The 24,577-nt window shown below is 42.8% G+C and overlaps 1 protein-coding gene across 2 annotated transcripts in view; it reads right to left on the bottom strand.

Moving 5' to 3' along the window:
* The window catches only part of ARHGEF3 (Rho guanine nucleotide exchange factor 3), an 84,662-nt gene extending 62,109 nt beyond the window's left edge, over window positions 1-22,553 (bottom strand). The window contains exons 1-2 of one of the 2 annotated variants that reach the window (XM_082059712.1): window positions 22,431-22,553; window positions 10,318-10,410 (exon numbers count right to left, since the gene is read on the bottom strand). In XM_082059712.1, the coding sequence (XP_081915838.1) occupies window positions 10,318-10,410; window positions 22,431-22,465 (128 nt within the window). In that variant the 5' untranslated portion in view covers window positions 22,466-22,553. Of the gene's footprint in view, window positions 1-10,317; window positions 10,411-20,551; window positions 20,621-22,430 lie in introns of those variants that run through there. The other variant, XM_082059713.1, reaches the window with a different exon arrangement.
* Window positions 22,554-24,577: the final 2,024 nt, after the last annotated feature.

Below are 24,577 nucleotides of genomic sequence, written 5' to 3'. Positions count from 1 at the left end.
AAGTCCCATCTTTGCTCTGCTAGACTGTGGGCAGAGTTGCAGAACACTTGTAACGAACGAGTTCTACTGAGATAAAAGCCTCAGCAAACAAAAATTTGCCCTATAGTGCATTTGAGATTGAACTGATTGCTGAGGTGATGTTAAGGCACTAAATTACTGTATTACTGTAGGCATGCTCTGATATCATGAGTGTAAATCTTTGCACACCAGATTACATCTAACAGACAATAATGCATAATAAAAAGTGGGTGTTATGACACCTGTACAACAGCTCCACACAAAAAACTTTCCATTCTTATAGAAATCTCAATGTGTATGAGTCACTGCATAAAGAACCTGAAATTCCAGACATTGGACTTTCAAATAAATATAGGTACGTTGGATAGCTGAACTTATTTTCCTACACAAGTTAGCACTGGCAACCAAGGAAATGTATGTGCTTCGTTCAGATCTCCACGAAGTTTGTAACCATGGCAGACAGCAGGCATGCACAGTGGCCCCAAACCGTGCTCTGTGCACCAATGGTTCGCTTACCTGCGCAATGCCTAACCTGCCAGCTCGGGCTGAGAAAGAGGGTCGGCAGTTTCCGCAGAGGAGACGCAGCTTGTTGCTTCAGCAGCCTACCAGCTATCCTCATCCATCCACCTGGCCGACGCAAAATCCTGAATCAACCTGATCTACCTGTGATGGATGAGACAGTTCTGGGACCTAGCAACACCTTGGTAAAAGAGACAGCCACAGATGCCTTGCCAAACAAAATATATTATTTGGATCACTGATTGAAAAAGCTTGAGTTGAAATGGGCAAGGAAATCATACTCAAGATCTTCAGTGGAACTTGATAACACAAAACCATTTCCTTTAAATAAGGATGCCAGAGATTCAGAATCCAAAACAAGTTTTTGTTGGTTCTAGAGCCCTTTGTCAACCTTCCTGCCTGCCCTTGGTGACAATTCTGTGTTTCTGCAGGGAGAGCTCAGTTGCTCAAAGGAGCGCGGTGGGAGAAGAACATGGTCCCGTCCCACCTGTCCTGTGCACTGGAACCACGAGCAGGGTGAGCATGGACGGACAGTGGACGCAGGGACAGCTGCCCCAGGTGCACGAAGCTGCCACATTATCAGCGGAATATAAGAACCCCCTGTTCTGTTAATGAGCACACAGGCACTGCACACAGTTTTTGTAAACTGCAGTGTGCAGACTAAGGGGACGCTTCACAGTTTTGGAGCTGGGAAAGAGACCTCGGGCTGACAGCAGAAAACTGCAAAGCACACGGAGCCGAAGGACACTGCTGGCCAAAAAGGTCCAGTCCTACATACACACTGTGAGCAAAACCATACAGGGATAACCTTCGAAAAAGGAAAAGAAGAAATGGTTCAGATACTAGAAGAACTTACATTTTCAATATTTGATAGATACTAAAAAACTACCATAAAACCAAGTCTTGCAATATCAAGTCCTCCAAAACAAAGAACAGATGCCAGTAAGCAAGAGAAGTTTGGCTAAGCCTTAAACGGAATAAAACGTTCAACATTTTTTCATTAAATACCCTGTGTCTTCACAGAAAAACAAACCCAAGTGTTGGTAAATACAGCCCCCTGCTGCACAGAACACAGCCCTGTACGTACCGCAGTCACCTCTGCACTGTAACTCACTGCGTATCCCACATTTACACATAAATCCTCATGGCGAGGGATAACAGAAGAAATTCAATTTCCTCATAACTCGCCTACTCCAGTAAGCGGAATATGAAAGATTCGGAATGGAAAGGCATTCATCAGTCCATCGTAATACACGGGAGAACATGCCCTTTGAATTCCCCTCTTCCTGTGCTTAATCTTTTTTTTTTTTTTTTCCAAATCAAGCTGTAAATGCTGAGTAGCAGCACATTATACACGTATGCAAAGCAGCCTCCAAATATAACGAAATACAAATCAGAACAAGGAAAAGTTCACGATCCGTTTCAAACCCCTGTTTGTTTCCAAATACCACAATGTTTAGGTGCTCCCATAGAAACAGCATGTTTGTTTTCCTGGAAAACTTTGTCACCTGCTCCCTCTACAGTCAGAGAATTAACTAAAAACATATAATATTGTTCGGGGAAAAAAGTTTAAACGCCTTATTATTAGTATTAGGTTACTAACCAGAAGCTCAACTGCACTACATGTTGAACAAGTGTATAAAATAATACCAGACTGTCTATAAGAACAGGTAGTGGAGTCTTAGTGAAAAGGAATCACGAACCAGGACAAGAATACGTGCAAGAGCAGCAGGGTAAGGAACCAGGAAACAGATGGTGGGCAATGGTGGATCACTGGGATTTTCTTTTTACATTTCAAAAAAGAGTTACAGACACACTTCAAATAGCATGAGCATGTACGCCCACCCAGAGAACAGAGACGTTTCAAAGTGGCTGCAGAAATTCACACTAATCTACATTTTATAAGTATTTACTTATGTAATTTATGGCAATTTATTCTTGTCCTGGTTTTGTTAAAAACAAGTTTCTCTTTCAGTGAATTTTGCCTGTCAGCTAAAGCTTCATATTAACTGCATTTTCCTGGAGAACCAGACCCATGTTTTGGTAAACCTAGCAATGGAATGCAAACTTATTGATAAGCACGGATGGACATCTCGTGAGAGGGGCGACGAGAAACAAGTGACCAAGAAACTGACCAACTGTGTATAACATTCCATTCACGGGAATACTTCATATAAAAGTGGGAGATCACAAGGATCTCGGCCCTTTTCCCTTTTCCCTTCTGCTTATGGCCGACGTTAGGAGAGGATCTTGCTGGTCGTCCCTGAGAACTGAGGCCAGTGAGAGACCGAATCCAGCTCCGGTTGGCTGCAGTCTAAATCCAGGACTTTGGTGGCCGGCTCTGCAGTTGCTGAGACTTTCAAGATTGGTTTTGTATATTTTGTATTATTTTCTCTATTCTTATTAGTAGCATTAGTGAAACATCTTTAATTTTTCCAACTCTCTTCTCTCTGTCCTTCTTTTCCTCCCGATCGCCTGTGCTGAGTGGAAGGGGGGAGAGGGAGGGGCAAAAAGGGGGAAGTGGGGGGGGGGGAGAGGGGGTTAACATCTGCCAGGGTTTTACTGTCACCCTGCAATCTTAACCCTCGACAATTCTGAGGGCTTTTTTGTTTGTTTAGTTTTTAAGTTGTTTAGTGGGTTTAAGTTAAGAGTTCTTGCTTTTTCTGAATCAGCCTAGAAGTAAAACATATTCCACCGACAAGGAATGCAGCACAACCTGGTGTGCTCCGCCGAGCACGGGGCCTTCGCTGAGCACAGAGAGGTACCGGCCGAGGGAGGAACGGAACCCCGGGCAGGGGGCAGAGCACTGTCAGCGCTCAGCAGCCACGGACTGCTTAACAACACCACCAAAACCCAACAGGAGAATTAAAAAATAACACACTACCACAAACCAAACACCAGCCCCCGCCTGAGAGATGATGAGATAGTGGCAACTGGATTTAAATCTAATATCGACTTTTGCCTTTATGGACAACTTTTTCCACCCCAGTTAAAGAAGCAAGAGAAAATCATAGAATCATTGAGTAGTGTGGGCTGGAAGGGACCTTCACAGGTCTCTAGTCCAACCCCACCATGGTCAAAAAGGTGACAGTGCTAACACAGCTCCAATGACGCCTGTAGGACACATAATTGCTACAAAGGCCTGGAAAATGTTAATTATCAAAGAAACGGTGCGTTTTGAAACACACTGACAGACTTAACGGCGGTGAGTGGTAAAAGCAGCTGCCCAGGATGAACAAGGGTCGCTGGGGGGTAATTTACCCAAGAAACAGTCAGAGGGACTCGCAAAGAACAAACCTCCCGTGCGCCTGGTGAAATCCTCCGTACGGCCCACCCGGATCACCCGTCCAACGGCACACGCGGCAGCCGCTCCAAACACAACCAGCAAACCTCTCTAAATACATCGTATTTAGAGATCAAACCTACCTGAGGGAGATCTTGAAATAACAGCAGCTTCCCTACAAAATGCACCGTATGTTCATCAAATTATGGTGATGTGCTAAAGCAGCTTTGCGGGATGATTTGGGGGATACTGAATAACTCACTGAGTCGCATAGTTAAAAGCTCTTCTACTACAACATGTAAGATCTTCTGTATATATTAAGTGCTTATTGTTTATGATTCAAGTATCACATCATTGTATATTTCATTTAGCCAGAGTTAAACATTTTTCATAGAGAAATGGAAATTAAGGGAATTAAGACAACCTAAAAAGATCACAACTCTCTTATCACTGTTAATTTGCTGTTGCCAGAAGTTATTTTCACCATTATTCGAATAGACTAGGAAGGAGGAAAGGAAATACCTTAGTTTGTTAAAATGCTTCATCCATTGCAAATAGAATTTCTACTATTTATGCAATTTTTCTGTTTTTTCACAAAATAATAGAGAAGGAAAAGAAAATGTTGCATAATGCAGTATGTCTGAATAAGGAGATGAGGCTTCACAGCATGAAAACAACTGAGACAGATGAAAAATTTCATTTTTGTTCTGAACTTTGCAAATTCCTTTATTCCTGTTTGTGAGATTGCACTGAAGGAGAAGTTCTCAGCCGCTATAACCAGAACTTCAACTTGCAAATGACCAACACCTGAGTTCGGGATGCTGCGCCCTCCTCCCACAGTGTATTGTTATTTATCTCTGTATGATCCAAGCCTGATCACGATGCCTGTATCATTTATCAGCCTGTCAGCATGTGCTTCTCTCATCCAGAGAGGAAAGAGAGAATTAAAAAAGAACCTTAACATGCCCCAATGAGAGCCTGGCTCTCCAGATAACGCAGATTCAGCTTCTGCTTCCAGCCACACAACTGACTGCCACAGAAGTCCGAAGCGACATGCATTTTTATCAACTCTCTTTTCTAGATTTCACCAATATGCACCATGAGGAAGAAAGGAAGAAAATACTTTTAATGACAGGTGGACTGGCAGATTTTTATACTCCTTTCCTATATCAAAGTAACTAAAAATTATAGTTGTCAAACATTCTGCAGCTCTTTAAAACTAAATATATTTCATTTATGTGAACATTCCATTTACCTGTATGTCAGAGAATAAAAGCCAAGTCACTCGCCTGTTCACTAACACACATTTATAAACAAAATACCACTGAGGGCAGCCTAAGGATGCTGTTACCTTTTTACTGGGATAAAAAGGTCTTGACATTGAATTGGAACAAATTAGGTATTTCAGAAATGTTTGTTCCTAGGCTAACAGCTATAAAAAAAAGAGACTAGAGTGAAAAAGCAGGTAGAATACAATAGAGTCATAACCAAGCACGCAGCAAATGTCTCAAGAGACGTAATAACAACAGACGTTGTTTGAAGTGTGACCTAGAGACAATATAATCACATGTACAAAACGAGATGACAGCTTTATCCAGGAACCTAGGGAGAGATCTTCCACCAAAAAAGAAGAAATAAAGAAAACCCCCAACAAACAGCACAAACAACGAAAAGCCACCACTAAATATTACCTCCAAGCAACGGCCTTCACCCAGTAAAATGGCTTTTGAAACAAGCATCGGTAACTCTCACCTCTGCTTGTACCTGGCTATGCAGCCCCAGAAGAACAGGCAGGGCAGGGAGGTGGCGGGGACAGGGGAAGGAGAAGAACCAGAACCAGAGGGACACCAGTGGGTTCAGCACCAACAGCAACTTGCTCCTCAGCCAGCTGAGAAAACAGCCTGTCCCAATTCCCGATCAATCCCACCATCTGGTGGGATTCGGGCTCAGGCCAGCGCACAAGCTGAACACTTTTCTCTCACTCTTAAGGCAGATTTTTTTGATCCCATCCAGGATGAGGAAATGCAATCCATACCAAGTTTTGTAAGACATGATGATTAAACATATGTTTAAACTTGTACTTGCCCCTGGGGCATATTTTCTTGGGTTACAAAGCTCATCTCGTGTGTGCGGGAGCCTTCAGCCAGCAGTTTGTGGTGGCTCTTGCTTTAACCGTTTCAGCACGTCCTCGGCCCTGGCTGTCCCTGGGGCTGCTCCGCTGGATCTTCCCCCGCTCCCTTGACGGGACCGGCTCTCAGGCTGCAAGGCCCAATGCAAAGGATTCCCTCCGCACTGTTTTCACTTCTACTACTCCTTTTATGGGCAGAGAAGTACATTAAATAAACTAGGAAAGTTAGGTAAGATAGACGTGATTCTTTTCAATCGATTTTGTAAATATTTATCTGCTTTATTAAAACAGTCTGCCATAATTGCTAGGTTATGCTAACTATCCTGAATATTCTTTAGCTTTCCAAGAAAAGAATTTCCTGTCTGCAATAAGACGTTACTAGAAAACAGCTAATTCAAGGCCTCTTGCAAATGAGATTAATTTTATCTGGCTATCTAAAGTGTTAATCTGCAATTTGTGGGACTTCTTTGCAAACACTGTAACCTTGTGTTCTCCAAACATGTATGTGCCTTTTGTAATCACAACCATCTGCAGTTAAACTGCACTTGACTAGAGCCATTTTAATTCAGTTCTTCGGGATGACTCATTTCTGCTGATTGAAGAAGGATACGGGAGAATTGCGGAAAGTTGTTAAACTTGTTTCTCTTCTCACTCTAATTCCAGACACATAATTCTTCTTTCATCAGTTAGCAGCTGGCAAAAGCTGCAGCAAAGGACGATGATTTAAGTCACGAAACCTGAGTTCCCACAAACGCCAGGAGCCAGCTGAAGCGCTGGTCTGTCTGTGAGCTGCCCCATTCTGATCCTCACGGAGGAAGAAGAGTTGTGTGATTAAAACCACATGCATTAAGGTAAGTATCTACCATGCGCAATCTACATACTATCTCATCATGAAAACGCAGATTTTCAGCTGTTCCCCACTGCTTTCCTGTCTTTCACTCACGTTGCAGTCATGGGTATGTCAGTTCAAGCATCTTTTTAATCTTGGTTGATCATTATTTCTATTTGAGTTTTAAATAGCAGATGAATTTTTTAAAAAATAATAGTTACAAGTTGTCTACTTCTCTATAGTAAGTTTATCAGAAAGCAAATTACTCTATTAAAGTTTAGTGCAGAAACATGACTGTGATTCAAGTCTCCAATGAAACACATCACTTAAAAAAACAGCGAGAGATTCCAAATGAAAGTTTTCACGAGATACCGAGCAGTGTTATTTGCACGCCAGAGCTCCTGGCCAAGATTAGCACCAGTACCCACATGCCTTTAGAGATTACACAAACACTTCCAGCTCCGATTGGAAAGGAAAGCTGAAACAAAAACAACCGAGCTGCTACAGCGGAACACAGAACAAACAGAAAGATTTGAAGACATTGCTGTCCCCAAACTCTGATTAAGTCATAAATACAAAGACAGTCAGAATGCACGGGAGTCCACATTTAACAGTGCTTGTTTGGTTGGTTTTAAAATGTACAATTTGTTTCTTTGGACCCTCACGACAGAGGCAGTTTGCAGAGAGACTTGCTCTAAAAGTGGCAGTGACTGTCACAGAAATAGGAAAACGTTGCATGCTCAGAAAGCAACATGACAGTGTTTGGAGACTGAAATGGAAAGCCAGGGCACCACAAACCTGCTTGTGGAAGAGATCCAGAACCCCAAACTTCAGTTGCTAGTTTTAAAAACATGAAATACTTCCTGACTTAATCTTACATAAAAAGATACAGAAGTGACTAGCGAGATTTCTTCCAGCCTAGAGGAAGCACCTTATAAATCCACACACAGTAACAAAAACTGGAACATTTCCAAATCCCCGGCACATTTGTTTTGAAAAACAACATGCCAGACAGCTACTTTCATAGTAAATGCAGAGGAATTGAGATGGTTCCTACTTGCTCCCTTATCTTTAGTTCCTCTCTTGCAACTTTTAACATTAAGAAACTGAGAATCTGCCAAATCGGTAGCTTCTAGAATTTCAAGGCTCTCAAGCCTTTATTTGTTCACACGCAGTTCCAGACTCGCTCAGATAGCGAATGGTCATAACACCAATGAGTACCAGCCAAACTTCTCAGTACTCCTGCTCATCAAGAACGGCTTCATTCGGCTCCCCGCGCGCCCTGCCGTGGTGGCCTCTGGTCCCCAGCCACTCGCAGCACTCACACTAGCACTGCTAGGAGCATGTTTTTGCTGCTGTAATCTTGATCTCGTATATTGGGGGAAAAAAGCAATGGAAGCAAGTGAAGCATTGCAAGTTTGAGAATTCAATTAACTTTATCTTGTAGAGGTACCAAACGGAATGGCAGAACTTGTAAATGGCTACACAACGTAAAGGGTAACGGAGCAGGTAGTTCTGAAATTCAAACTTCCAATAATAACTACTTTTCTTGTATTTTTGGTTGTTTTTTTCAGAAGCTTTTTCATATCTTATCAGACTACGTTCTTTTGTGGTATTAGCTCTAGAGAAAGAAAACAGATAAGGTTTTAGATCTCCTCTTTGTAGTCAGGAAAGTAGTTATACCATAGAATTCCCAACCTCCATCAGCATTTGTGGGAGATTGAAATTAAGAGCTCTTCCCTCTTGCACTCTTTTCCATGAACTCCAGAGTTCTAGCTAGTTAGTGCACTTTGTCTCCTATCAAGTTACTCTAGAACCTTCTGTAAAAGCGGAGAAAGTAATTTAGTGAATTATCATTTATTTCCATTTTATAATTTATCCTCTAATCTACCCCCAATATAAAAATATGTCATGCCGAAAGCATTCATGGCAGCTGTCTTTCAAACAGTACACCATGCCGGAGGTAACTGATGAGAAATCATCCTCGCTGGCAGCCATTCGAACATCACTAACGATTTATAAACAAAGTATAAATATAGAAAAGATCTCAACGTGAAGGAATGGGACAAGCCAAAACAACTCACACTTGTCACCTGAACAAACGCACCACCCTATTACTGAGCAAATGCAGAACATTCGTGCAACGCATACAAGTTTAGTTACAGCACTTGTGGAAACTTCACAATATACTGAGCTTATGTGGATAATTCCCCCACAAATTTGCTGTATAATATTAATGTCCTTGATATTAAGTGTATCTATTCATTGTCCACATTTTAGTAATAATTTATTAAAGGAACAAAATTAAGAACTTCATCTGTCTGTGAGTAAAACTCACCACCAGCCGATTATTTTCTCCTGCCTCTGTTTCTGGGGCCTGAGCACGAGGCCGTACCCAACATCAAAGCCTTTTACACACAACAGAAGTGATGTTTAAATGCCAGATAAGCTCTTGCTCGAGGCTTCTGCTCTGTGGAGACTTCTGACTGGACTGAATAGTTTACGCTGTTACTGCATACCCTCAATAGCATACATTGCTAATCTTGCTATGCCTAATAGTCACATTTTCATGAAAATAAAACAACTGAGAACCCAACAGAATAAAAACATGTTTCAAGAATCAGACAACAAAAAACCAACAATAAATGCATGCTGAAGTAATGCAGTGCAGCATTGCACCTTCTTAGGCTGAGAAAAATGATGTTTATTCAGCTCTAGTACTCACAAACCCCCACAATGCCATAAAAAAAAATAGAGCATTTGAAATATACTCCACATAGATCTAAAGATCTAGTTTTTGTCCACATGGGTGCCATGCTTCCTGTCATGAGTTTATTTGCTTGTTTTCTACATGGTGACTACACAATGATTAGTAACAAAACCCTAGCGAACAACAGCAAGTGAAAAGCAGCAGGCTCGCAGTAAAAGGCTCTCACTAACGCACTGAAATAATCCCAATGCCTCTCAACACCCTGTTCCCTTCTGAAACACCAAAGAAGGTCCTAAAAATTGCACAGTCAGTGGCAGTTTTCACAAAAACACTGTCCTGAAGTGTAAGCATTTGTCCACATCTACCATTGGACGGAGTATTTGTTTTCCTCCAGTAAAGAGTAATAGTTTGTTGTTTGTTTGTTTGTTTTTTAATAAAAAGTAGAAACTATTGATTTTGTCATGTCTCCCAGGGCACAAATCCGAGAGCACGAGGCTGCACATACTGAAGGGTACCAGTAATAGCATCGCACAAGCACAGCAATGGCGCTGGGAGATTAAGACATTTGCCATATGTGAGAGATTCCATGAGTACAACTGGTGTGAACAGTTTTTCCACTGCCCATCCCCCGTGACAGCCCGTCCCCACGCTCACCTGCTGAAAACTCAAAACCAAAATTAAGAAGTTTTTCCCTCTTTCCTTCTCTGTTGTTAAATAATGCAAAATTAATGCAAACATTTATAACTAATAATTATTTTACTTAATTTTAAAACTACATCTCCCAATACTGCTGTCTACTAGACCCTTAGAAAACGAGAACTAAAGCTTACCAGACTTTTTCTTCTTCCATTGCTCCTCCGGCACATGGGTTTATTACTGCCGGGCTACTCATGGTGAGTGCTGAGCTTTCAGAATCCATTTTTCTACAAAAGAACAAAGTATAAAAACATGAAAAATGCAACATAAGTGAACAATGCGTTTACTAATTCCCTAGAAAACCAAAACTGTAAGACAAGAACTTTGAAGACCAAATACAGTGTGTGTTTTACTCACTTAAGTAAATGTCCTAGATCAATGGGATTAATTGGATGAATACATTGAGGATGTGGCAGTTTTGTGCCAAACCCAACACTGATTGTCTTTTGTTCACTTTGCTGAACAGATGCCAAGAGAGCTGATGTCAGCAAGTCCGGATCCAGGGCCATGCGTAGTGCCAGTGTGTTAATTCAGAGCAGCAATCGCTGTCAGTGTTGCTATGGAATGACCCACACCACACTGGGGAGGAAATTTCAACTTACAAGATTTACAGAAGCTTTTTAGCATATTTTAATGAGTTAAGATCCGTATTTTAATAACTTAAGATCACACTTTGTTGATCTGCGGAAAATAACCATTTATTCATGGCCAACATCACGCTCAAAACCAGCACAGATGTATTAAAATGCTGGCAGTAGTAATGCCCAAGTTGCAGCGCTTCCAAAAGGTCTCTATGGCCAAAGGTGCTTGAAGTAAATGACTTGCATGGTAAGAGCAACTAAAGTCTCCAGATCAAGCCAATTAATGGCACCATGAAACACCACTGGTTTTGGTAACAGGATCCAGAATGCTAACATGGAACTTCTTACACTGATAGCTTTTTCTCTTTATTTTAAAACAGAGAGAGAAAATATATATATATTTGGCCAAAAGAATCTTATTTGACTTGATTTGACACCTGGTTTCTATTATGATCAGCACAAAGACCTAACTGATTAATGGAGAACAGGTTAAACTGCATTTAATTAATATCTCCTAGAACATAACCAGAAAATAGGCTGTGCTTGTCAAGATAGTAATCCCTTACTTTTTGCATTAAAAAGCTGGTTCAACCTGTGTGAAACCTGGGTAAAAATCTGACTTGCCAGTCACGGACGAAGGAAAATGTGAGCACAACGCACGTGTCCCATCAGTGACAGGCAGATCAGGCCAATCTTCACAAAACAAGTACTTTGAAAGGAATGACGATATTTGTTTCAAAATTCTGTCCACACAGGAGCAGACAAACAGCCCTCGCAAGCATGTTTATCAGGCAGAACTCCCAAAATCGGCAACCAAAATTTGGTCCTGAATGGGACTGATGTGTTCTCCTTGCCTGCCCTTTGCTGTGACCAGAGCTCACCGCACTGCCATGCCAGCGAAAACAGAACGGACCTACGAGAACAGGTCCTTAATTCTGCATTTCTTTTACATCCCTCGGAATAGAGAGGGATAAAAATTCTGCACAGTCTGTTTCTGAGCAGATTTGTGTCTTGAAATCTTGTTCTAAAGATCCAGAAAACTATTCTGAAAGGGAGAAGGACAGCAGGCTGAGCTGGGTGAGAGCAGGGGCAGAGGCTGTCAGCCACCTCAGCTCTTTCTGGATTGGTGCCTGACCTCAAATTCACTCCTGCTCTGACCTGGGGGCACTTTGGAAAAAATCAAAAGTAAACCAAAACAAAATGACAAACCAACCCAAAAAAAAGTAATTCTAGAAGTGGCTCAGCAGCAGGTATCGAAAGTTAAATTATTACTTGCCTCTCTAATCTACAAATAGCGCAGGAAGGGAGAGCTGTTCTTAAAGGTATCTTGAAGCAAGAATGCAGATTCCATACTCTTCTGCAAAGTTCCCTTCTCTCAGGAAGCAATTTCCTGACAGGGCAAATTCAAACTTTTCTTTTGGTAATAAATTTCTGCTCTACGTTGGGAAAGCCCGTATGTTCCAGTGATCATGCACATCACGCCAACAAGAGTTTCACCTCCTCCTACAGTCACTCGCACTAGTCAGATCAAAGGTTCAAGGGAAGGCTAAAAGCAGTCCATGAATTCTCAAAGTTGGAAGCTGAAAGATTCAAATTACAAAACCACAAGGTTTCCATTTTCTACTGTTCACTTGTGAACTAGTACCACGGTAGCACAAGTGTTCAATGTACGACTTAAAAAATTGTCGGCACTCCTCCTCTCACCCTCGGAAACATCTAAGCAAACACTTCGTACATGTCTCTGCATTGAGACTTCCACACTGAAACCAGAGTAAATGCAGAGGGCAGAAGTGATAGAAGTTTCTGTGTTATGAACTCTTCTGTGAACAATTGATAATAAAGGTTGACATATATCTAACAGACAATAAATGAAAAATTGCATAAACCCAATTTATGTTCTCACATGTCCCACAAAGAAAAACATGTAAAGTAATACAGGGAAGAATATATCTCGTCAAACTTCTCAACTCCCTCACATTCCCAGTCTAATATCTGAAAATGTGAGTAACATGTTGTATTCCTTCCCCTCCACAACTAGAAATCTCCTGCTGCTGTTTTCTGTACCATAAAAGGAGGGCATTGAGAGGGCAGCATTTATTCATTCTGATGGCAAGATCCCACCCACCACACCTTCAGAAAGATACTGAGATGCTGGATGAGACAGCAAGCTGCTTGGATACCCAGAGTCATGTTCCTTCTAGACACACAGTCATGTTCTTTCAGCCTCCAATGCTCTGTTTCCAGTAACAGGAGAGATCGGCCAAGTCACCCTGACTAACGCAGCCCCTCTCCACACACCCATGGCGCAGAGAGGCGTGCGAGAGGCTGGTCCTCAGCCCCCCCGGCGCGGGACAGCACACACAGCCAGGAGCACAGGGCTGCAGATGGGAGAGCTGGTGCAGAGCGTCCCTCCCACCTGCCACCCGCGCCAAATAGTGACCAACGCTCCAGCAACACCACCGTGAACCCCTTGCTGCTGGAGCATCAACTCCGGCATCTCAATGGCTTTTGTCTGCATTGGCCAGTTGCTTTCCCATCATACTGCTCCGCCCTCACTGACTTTTGAGCTGGAGGAGATTTTAAAGTTTGGAGGTGGATTGTCCATCCAGCATTGCCATCCAGCAGCAATTCTCACTCCTACGTCGGCAGCTGGGCAGCCATGAGTCAGGAAAGCTGCTGGGAAATCACCAGGGATGCTCTTGTCTTCCCAGTCCTGCCAACAGGTCTGCACAGGTCCGAGCTCCCTCCTTACCAGGAGCAACAGGTAATTAAACAGCTGATCCCCACATCGCTGGCAAGTTTTATGGCCTTGTCAAAATATTAGTTCTTTAGTTTCCAAATGACAAATGCAAAATTGGTATCCATCTACACTTTCCAAAGCCATGGATACCAAACATTACCACGACTGCTCTTCCTTGAAAACCACTTCAATGAAAAGTTCTCAGGCTGTAGATTTTATCCTGACTCACTGTTGTGCCAGACTGCTCTTCTTCAGAATAAATAACTTTTTTAAGTAAAAACTTCATTTTGAGATATAAAAGGGGATATATTTTTTCAAGCATTAAGAATATTTTGTGGAAGTATTTCTAGGGAATACAAACTGCTTCGGTAGGTCTAAAATAAAACTGAATTGTTCTGTTTTGGAAAGAGAAGTTATTGTCAGGCTTATACTCCCCAAAAATATCGTTTCTATTCAAAGTGAACCACAGAAAATGAAAGCTAAAACTGGCAAAGTAGAATTTTGGTTGGAATATACTGCTTTAGCACTTAGTCAACCAGAATACTAACACTATCCTCAGAAATCAGCCTCCAGTAATAATAACATCTTAGAAAATTAAATGCAATTCAAGAAGCAAAGGAACAATGTTCAGAAAAAAATATGCTGTTCACAGGTGCCTCTTTCAATATCACCATCCAGCTCTTGTTTGGACTTGAACTTTATGGCATAGGCACTATACGTGATGAAATTCGAAGGAGGAAAATAAATCTGTCATCTTCCCTCTTAATAACTTGAAGCCAGATGCCAAGTCAATGAATATTAATGTAAGAGACTGTGCTCCAGACGGGTTCTGTTCCTCACCCTCTGTACACTGAACCATGACCGTTCTCGTTAAGGAACATGCACTTTAATGAGGTGTTGTCCTAGAGACTGTGCTGTGCCGTAAAGGAGGAAGTGGGCAAAACGCAATTCCAGAACAAAAACACGGGAAAACAATGTCAAAGATTTATTTACAGCAGCTACGTTTAACACGACTGTCACCTCGAAATTCTCTTATCTCCACAAAGAAACGCACTTTTATGTTGTCAAAAAAATCATTAACTTTGATTATCTGATATATTATCAGTCCATCTGCTTTAGATTCTTACACCCTGTAACAGCAAGGAAAAGCCTAGCAGCGGATAGCCACCAGCTCAAGAACTGAACGTGTGTTATATTTAAATTTATTTTATTCATTTAGATTAAATTCTGGAAGTTCTGCAATTGCCCTTAAATAGACAAATTAAAAAGGGGGCGGGAAAGGATCTAGTAGAGCACGGCACTCGAGCCCGGAACAGCGATACGGGACCATCTGAACAGAAAAAAATGGGGAGGTTCAAGGAAAGTGTTGAAGCCACAACGCCCCATGGGCTCAACCCAGCCTGTGAGTCTGACCTGTCAGAATGGGGAAACTATTAGCTGCTCTTTTTAAAACTCTGATTCCCTACACAAAGCCCACTTTATTTTTTTTCCTTGTGTTACAAAGTATAGCTACCCTTTGATCCTCAGTCTAAAAATCTTTTTTTGCCTTTCCCTCTACTCCCTCTTTGTATCTCTGTACAAATAAGATATCCACAGTAGCAGTAGTTAAAAAAATAACATATCATTCAACAGCTGTTCACTACAGTGCAAGTAAAAATAACCAATATCTTCTGATAAAACGTGTTCCCACAGCTCCTTACCTTCACCAAAATGCTTTGCATTGTTGAAATAGCATCTTGTTATACTTGGCTGATAAGAGAACTGTGAAAAGAGCTTTACTGAACCCTAGGACCCCTCAACACAGAAACTCTTATTCCTTTTAATGAAAAAGAAGGCAGCAGTGTCACTATAGTTACGTGCATCCACTACAAATAAAAAAATGAGTGTTTCAGACCATCATTCTCACAAGTAGAAGTCTTTATGCTCACAAAACCTGAACAATAGATTACTAATTAGCAAGCATCATAATATCTTCAAATAGCCGGTTTTTCCTTACTAGCTGAAAAAGTCTGAAATTGCTAGTGAACAAACACATTTACTGTTATATTGTTTTCTGAAAGTCACATTTCCACATGCACAGTCAGCAAACCCGTAGTTATCTCACATCTTGATAGCACTCAGCTCCCAGCCAGCACCGCCTTAGGCAAAGAGCTTTAAAACAAACTTCATTATTGAACTGCATAACAAATACCAAGCCCAATCTTTTATCCATACTATTTTTCTGAGGTTTTCAGATCCTGCAGCTGCCAAGCATTGTTACCCCACTGAAACACACTGCAGTAAAACCAGAGGGAAACTCAAGGAGCTCTTGAAGAACGTTTCTCCTGAGCACGAGCCCAAGCAGCGGGCAGTGCTGAGAAGTTTCCCAGTGCGTAATCAATCCCTTCAGGTCAGGCCCAGCACACCATGAACTTGGCTTCACACACAGTGTGGTCACTTCCAGTTCCAACCTCCGTGAGCACATGTGGGATGCCATTACTCATCTTCTTGAAGTCTTTAAAAAACACACCTGATGCGCTAAAAAATAGGGCTTTGGAGGATCTTTTTAAATACATATTTTTGAAAGGGTATTTTATTCCTGTCCTTGAGGCATCCCATTAAAAACAGTCACCTTCTGACCTCTTAAGAAGCTCAGGTAAGATTTATACAGGTAATTTACACAAGTGTATATACAAAGATATTCGGAGCAGGTAGTTCAGAGAACCACAGGCACTGCACATAAGTGTTCACTCTGTATTTGGTGATGCCATTGGACCTCTTCAAGATGACAGAGAAGAGGCTTTAAAATTATTCTGTCGAGTTTGGCTCCCTCTCCCATAGCCACACACTTGCTATAGACAGCGAGACAGCCTATCAGCCATATATAAAAGACAAAGTTTATTTCTGAAATAGCATGAACGTTATATTTATTCTCAGCACAAAGTAGATTAAAAGCTAAAATACAACAGTTAAATACACAAATCGAACTCGGTAGCAGGCTGAAGCCAGAGCACTGACATGGAGCAGTGTTCCCTGCTGGAGAGATCCAGCTGCTCCCAGACACTGTTCTCAACAGGCCTAGTCCTTTAGTTTAGCAAGACTTAGCTCTGTTCCCTAAAAGATGCCAAAAGAAAAGCAAGACAGTCAATTACAATTCATCTCATATCACCTTCATGAAAGCAGACGGAGAAGTTTACCAGCAGCAAAGAGAGGATGTGGTTACCCCTGGGACATCGTTCAGAACCACTCAAATCTGTATAGTAAGACACCAGCAAGAGGGAAACGACAAGCATGTATGTGCACATGTTTTATTCCCAAATTACACAGATTTTCCTGAGCTGGTTATTGCTGTGAAAAATAAGAGTTGTGAAAGAATTCAGACTGCTGGTTTAGTCTGTCCTGCACATCATGTAGTACTGTACATCGCTGCCATCGAGGACAGAAGAGTGAGGACCCGTCTGCGCTGTTCAACCTGCAAAGTTACCAGGAGCTTTGAGTCCCCAAGTGGTTTCAACTCAGAAACCTTAGCAAAGCAGGGGTAATAGGGAATGGCTGCGAGTTCCATTGTCACTTTTAGGGATGGTAGTTGATTGCTGTATCAATTAAAAAAAAAAGAAAGATATTTAATGTTTCAGTACTCTGTGTCTTAGTAATAACACACAACTAAATCTCTCTTATCTGATCAGGAAAAAATTCTAACATTATGAAACGCGAGCAAGACTTGAACAGAACATTTTCAACAGAGGTTTAAAATGTACAAGGTGCACATACAAAATTAAGTACACTGCCTTAAGCAGAATACAGAGAATGCAAAGTACTACATTCTATTCAACGTAAAGAGATATCAAGAATTTTTTTTGTCGCTGATGTTATAATTACATATGCCATTCCGAGACAAATCTGTTTCTCTCTGGACTAAGAGAGCAGATGTTCCTATCTCAAGTATCTGGCTTCGGCACCAGACAGTAAACAAAACAACCTGTCCGTTCTGTCCCCGGCCAAGGAGAATCCTCCAGCACTGGCCATTTCTTTACACTTCTCCACCTCTCCAAGTTTTTGTTTCTTTTCAACAAAGCAAGCAAACAAACCACCCCAGTACAATAATCTAGCTCTGCTAGCCTTTAGTCGGTTTGACAAGCAGGAATTTACAATTTTTTTCATAAATTATTATTTTAAATGCAAATACAGCTACTTTTAAGCTAAACATACTGTATTGTATTTTGCAGTTGACACTATGCAGCAAAACAATGTTGAGAGGTTCCTTCCAAAGATTATGAGTATTTATGTTCCCAATTTAGTGACTCATACAGCTAACAATTTCTGAGATTAATTTAACTCTATCCTCCTCAAACTTCTGAATTTGAAAGCAAGTACTAGGTTGTTATTCAAAAGTTGTAACAATGACAAACACAAAGATTTTATCTATGATTTTTTAAATCTGGATTTTATCTAAAAGAAAACTATTTCCAGAAATAACTGTGCTGTTTGTGTAAAGGGCATTAGAAGGGCTATACAAAGCTAAACAAATAAACTATGATTCTGTGATTTTCAGCTGCAATTGCCCAGCACAGTCAGAACCCAAACCTACATGGGAAAGTTTGCAGGATCACCCCTCCACGCAGTAACTGACCCGCCTGAGAAACGTTTTCTAAGATATTAATTACGTATCTGTGGAGCATCAACAAATGCTAATTTTGACAGCATCTGTTTCTGTAGGCAAAGTATTTTAAGGCTCATGCTCACACAAGAACCTGACTATCTCCAGAGGGATACCAGGTTTGGGATACACTCATCACAGCCTGAGTCAAAGCAAATGTGTGGCTTTGAGTGCTGTACTGTGATATATTAATAATACATAATCCATACGTGTCTCTAACCCCTCCCAGCCACCTGCTCCCCGGATGCCTCAGCTCAGGCCATTCTCAGGCAGAAGCCATCGGCCACCCCGAAAACACGCGCTGTGCAAATAGCTGGTTGTTGTCTTCAAGACAAAGGTGATGGTCCAGACAGGACCTTCTGAGGGAACACTGTAACATTTAAAATCAAATCAGGACTCCTGATACAGCACAGACAGCATAATGGACGTACTCTGCTCCTAGCTATCATTCTGAGAATTTATTTTGGAAAAATGCTGAAGTGTTTAAAATAAATTAGCGAAAGCTGTACTTCTATTTAACAACTAAAATGTTTGAGAGATGATACCAGCAGAGCAGCTGTTCTTGCTCTACAGAAACCACACAAGCCCAGATAACTCCTGCCAACTTTCCAAGTTTATGCAGGCTTCAGCGGTATAAAAGCCAGTAAACCTTTCTGAATACAAGTCGTACCACACATTGATTACACCTGAAGAGTTATGAGGGGAAGCGCATGACTGTAAGAGTAATTAAGCCATTACAGAAAGGAAAAAAAAATACCAATAACAGTATCGGGCACCTTTCTAGTCACAGAATGTTACTGTTTCTGTTTATATATATAATGATTTAAGACAAAAAGCAAAAATCTGCTCTTTTATTGTAAAAAGCATAAAGCTTCTGCTTCTTGTCCAGTTTAAACAATCTCTGGGGAGGGGATTGCTGGATTTCACGACTGGCCACGCTTTCAAGTCCCACCCTCAGGTCCGTACAAGACTGTGAAGGAACTCCCATAGGCACGGCGGTGTGTGCACGCAGATCTGAAATCCTCAGGCTACTCATCAGCACGTGATTAGCAAGAAGTAAATAAATATGCATGTACATATGCCCTTGTGTTTAGACATTAACAGCCCGAGCCATTGGCATGCTGGATTCTGTGCAGTGCTGGGCACCCCCAAGTTAATAATTATTTACATGTCCATGACTGGCAGCGTATCACTTCACGTTCAACCCTGGCTGGCACTAGACGCGAAAACATCTTTGGTTGTTTGTACGTGTTACATTTGGGGATGGAGGCCACCACAGTTACATGCTACATAACTATTAATTTCAGAATAGTTACTTTGCAGATATTACAGTCAAAAGCAAAGTACAAGATGTTTGTTAATCACAGATTACTTAAGAGTATTTACCGAGTCCTTTATTTTCCAATTATTTCCCCACTATACTACACTACACTAGTTCTACGTGTTCTTAAAGACTTGTACAAGACCACAGCCATTTGTTTATTCCAGATTTCATATGACTCGGGCAGCTGAAATCCGCAACACATCCTCACAAGCTGAGAGGCACAATTTAGTAAAAAAATCAAGGGGACCTTAATAGGACCCAGGAAATGTTAGATAGGTGGAGAAAACATTCTTTTCAGCCAATAAATAGAGATGCAAACATGAACATTTCAAGACTTTTCTTTGACCAGCAAGTATTTTCATCTGTTTCCACCTTCTATTCCAATGCGGTGCTGCTCTGCTCCAGCTTTTTTTAAGTCACAGATTAGAATTTATCTATAAAGTACTAGATTTATCTATTTATCTATAAATACTAGAATTTATCTGTTAAACCTACATGACCTTGCAATGCTTGTCTCCCCGAAATTTAATAAACAAATAAATAACATGAAGTGGCTGGTTAAATGAAACATTAAGAGACTAATTAAGTTAAACACCATAAATCAAAAATATGATTTATAGTACCTCAAGTCTTTTAGTCTTCCACCAAGCATATAATTCGCCAGTTTCCCTCCACATTATACAGGAAGAAACTGGCAACTCTTAACAAAGTACTTCTCAAAATGCACAATCACACTCGAGTATAAGGTGTCTACAATATAATACACGCACACACACAGAGCGCTCCAAAAGGATTCTAGATGCATTTATAACAGTATTTGTAGCAGTGCACAGATTCTTCCACAAAAAATACTAAGAAAAATTATGTTTCATCAGAAAAGATTACTCAAAAACCTAAAATACTGAAAACATTCAAGTAAAACTCTGATAAACAGAATTTAGGAGGTCGGGTTAATTTTCTTTAGCACCTAAAGCAAAAGATTTAACATGGGAAAAACTAACTGCTGAGTCCATATTAAGATATTGCAGATAAACCTCCCAGCAGAATCAGGTATCACCCACTGCAACCCACGAACAGCAAAACAAACCAGATTTTTGTTTAAGAACACGTGGTCTCGCTGGAAGCAGCTCCACATAATACACCTCCAGATCGCACACAGCAGCCTCCCCCAGGCCGGACTCGCGCCAGAACAACTGTCTGCACAAAAGCGGCCCCGGGAAGAAGTGCCCGATTCAGAACCGCGCGGGGGGCTGAGCAAACGCCAGGGACCGACGCTGAATGTCCCAGTGTCCGCGCGGGTCACGAGGCCTCGTCGCGTTGCTACCCCGCGTGCACGGTTCGACGGGAAGTTAAAAGGGATTTCTAGGCAAAACAATATAGCATTTGGTTTACTAAAACTGGGGAATAAATATTTACCGAGAACAGACAGTGGTATGTATAAAAACTTTCAATAGAAGGGTTAAATCCACTAAGTGACAACACGAAGATAACCTTGTGCATTCCCGCGCTTCAAGTGCACCGGGGCAGCTGCACTGCACACTCTCCCCCTACCTACCTGCTGTAAACCCCATTATTCTGCAATAAATATTTTAACTCTATTTGATTCCAAATGTCATAGCTTCTCCTATTCTGAATTCAAACTCTGTACAGATTCAGCATCCACCTCATAACTTGTTGCACTTGGGAGATCTCCGTACACGCTACAGAACTGGGTATGTAACAAAATTAATACTATTAACAAGCGTTTGAGGATGAAGGAATTTCCTCTGCCCTTTCACTATGAAAATGCAGCACACAACATACTAAAGGGTAACATTTAACTATAAATTATATTAATGTATGAATGCACACACAGAAAATATATATGTGAACATTTATATATTCACAAGAACTATATAGAAAAATAAATATATCAACTACCAAAGTTGGATTTCTTGCATTAACATAAATGGCTCCTTAGTAAATGACAAATTCTGGTCCCATGAAGAGACCTGGTAAAACCCTGAACTGCCCCATGGCCTGTGACACCACCACCTCCCAGCCGCTGCACCCACCACCCTTCATTATTTAAACTCACGCAATGATCCGCGCCGCGCTAATTAACGCTGTCTCTCTCAGCCTATTCAGAGTCTGCTGTGACCGACTCCACAAGTGTAAATAATTACGCTCGGTGTTTGTTTTTTTCCACTTTCAGCACCAAAGCTCCGCCAGCTCGTTCCCCGCGGGGGAGGCCTGTGCTGGGGGGCTCGGCCCAGCCCGCCCGCCGCTGGAATCGCGCGTCTGGAACAACAACCGCGGTCCGCAGAGGCAACAGGCACCTGGGACTCCGGCCCTGCCTTCGCGAGCCTTTCCTTCTGAATCGACGCTTGTGTAAGAGTTGACCATGAGTACGTTTTTAACGTTCTTTTTTTTAAAAAAATCCACAGAAGCCAAGCGGCGCCGGGCGCTGAGGGGACGCGGCTCGAGCTCGCGCCGGCTCCAACCGCCGCCTCGCGCCTCCGCAGGGCCCCTCACGGGGCACGAGCGCGCGGGCGGCCCTGAGGCGGCGGCTCCGCCCGACCCGGGACACGGACCCGCGGGACACGGACCCCGGGACACGGACCCCGGGACACGGACCCCGGGACACGGACCCGCGGGACACGGACCCCGGGACCCCCGGGACACGGACCCGCGGGACACGGACCCTGGCACGAAGCTCCGCCGGTGAGGAGCCCCTTGCCTCCCCCTCCCCGGGGAACCGCCAGAGGGGGCCGAGGAGGGCGGCGATGGTGTGAGGGGATGGAGAAGGAGGAGGGTGCGCCTGTCCCGCAGCAGCAGCTGCCGGGAGTCCTTCCCCGACCCGCCCGTGGGGATCCCGCAAGGGGCGGCGGGCGCCCCGAGGCGCAGTGCGGACAGCCCCGCCGCGGCTGCCGCGTCCAGCGCTGACAGGAGCCGCCTCCCGCCCAGCCCACGGGCCAGCGCCTCACCTCGCACCCCGCTGCTCCTCCTCAGCTCCCGGCATCAGGCTGGCGGAGCTGCCGCCCCGGAGAGGACCCGCCGGCGGCGGGAGCGGAGCAGACGCGGGGGGTTCCGAGGGTGGCCCGGCCGCTGTCAGGGGCGGCGCAGGGAGGAGACGCGCGCCGGCCGGCCCCGCTCCGCCCCCGCGGCCCCGCGGCCCGCCCGCCGCTCCGCGCCTTCCCAGCGGCCCTGCCCCCCGCTCCTCCGCGCCGGGCCCCTTCGGAACCGGCCCACCTTCCCCTCCCCTGAGCCCTCTGAGACCTGCGAACCACCGACGGTGCCGAGGGGACACCGCTTCCCATGGCGCCGAGGAGGGGACAGCGGTCCCCATGCACAGCCCGCGCTGCCCGGGGAGCTCGGGTCCCACCGAGGTGAGAAACAGCCGAGGAGACCGGCCCAAAAAAGGCAAACGGCAGCAGTTCCAGGCTGAGAATCTCAAGGGAGATTAATAACAAGTGACCAAAAGTTATTATTAGGTCAACAATCTGGGGAAAGTAGGGGCAAATCATTGACATTGGAACAGGCGTGTCTGTTTCAGAGGAAAGTAGTGTGGAAATAGACCTGGAAATCCTACTGCTCAGAAAAACAAACAAACAGGGATGTCAAGATAGAAAGAAGTAGATTATGAGCTCTTGAGACGAGGGACTGCGTTGCTGGTGTCCATTTGTACCGTGTCTGGAAACATAAGCTTATTTGAATAATTAATTGTGTTTCTCAACCATGGTTAAACTTTCCATTTCAAACCTAGTATACTGCAGTGAGATTTAATCTTTCAGTTGTTTCAATCTGCTGCGGCTAAAATGCAGTATAGACAGAAGAACTCTTTTTAAAGTATGGACAATTCAACTGGAAAACAGCCATCAGGATGCCATAATAGTTTTGCAACTCCTTTTTTCTGCTCCTAAAGCAACAATCCACGTAAACCAGACAGGTATATGGGGACATGGCACTTCTCTAGCCCTATGGCGAAGTTTCCTACATATAAATTTATGTTTTAATCATCACTGTTGTGGGCAAAACCTCAACTCCCAGCAGTATCGTTGTCATTAGTAGAACAGAGAAATCCTTGAGGCTGCTCAGGTCCGATTATTTCTGAGGGATTCCCAGAACATTGAGCCTTCACCACAGCTGCTGCCAAGACAACTGGCACAGACTCCCCGGCCCTGTTGGGCAGTGCCACTTAAAGCCAAATGTGGTATTGATCAACTGGAAATGGGGAGAGATGCTTGTTTAGAGACCTTTGACTTCTAGTCTATGTGTCCTCAAAATTTCCATTGACTTATGGACATAGGGAATGAAGGATTAGCTGATGTAAATTCTATAATTACATAACATACATGCAATCTGCTCAGCCACATCAAGTAAAAATGTTGTTCAGGGAGATTAACACTTTTTAGTAATTACTAATTTGTAATTCCTGGGTTTTAAGATTATAAACTTTGTGACACAACTTGCAATTATTGTTTGTTCAGTATTTTAAAATCTTACCAAGCATGAAATTTTCTTTAGTATGCAAAATACAGAATGCAAGCATTACATGTGTTATTACTTCAGTCCAAAACATCTTAAAACACAGTGATATTTGACAGTTATACTTTTTTAAAAGTGTGTTTTAAGAAGCCAATTCAAGGGTAAGGACTAGTGAAACAAATGTACCTATATTCTCAGGTCTGAAGGGAGTCTAAGCACAGGGGGTAAGGTTTAGAAATAGGAATCCTGTCCTGCTTTCCTGATTCACTGTTAATAATATTATTCTCCCTCCAGCCTCAGTTGCTGAGCATTGTCCAACTATTCCGCAGAGATGGTGGTTTCCTTCCTAACACCTAAATCACACCTTGGCATGTTTGCAAAAGCTACAAACACGAGGAGACAGTTTCCTCTCTGTTGATGACACATCACTTTTACGGGTACATCCCCTAGATCAGATGTTGCTAAAGACAAGCAGGTCTCATTATATTCTCAATTATTTAGAAAGAAATATGATGCAACTGACAGCAATGAAATCACTTCTGACTTCCATCACAATTGCAAAGGAGTCATTCTTGCAAACCAGGTTCACATCAAATGATAAACTTGTAGAGGAGCAGAAGTACCAAGAAGTGCCTTGGAAATAAAC

The sequence above is a fragment of the Streptopelia decaocto genome, assembly GCF_964273445.1.
Source record: "Streptopelia decaocto genome assembly, chromosome: 8".
Lineage (NCBI taxonomy): Eukaryota > Metazoa > Chordata > Aves > Columbiformes > Columbidae > Streptopelia > Streptopelia decaocto.
Note: the sequence above shows the minus strand (reverse complement) of the source record. Positions and strands in the feature narration are given on the sequence as shown.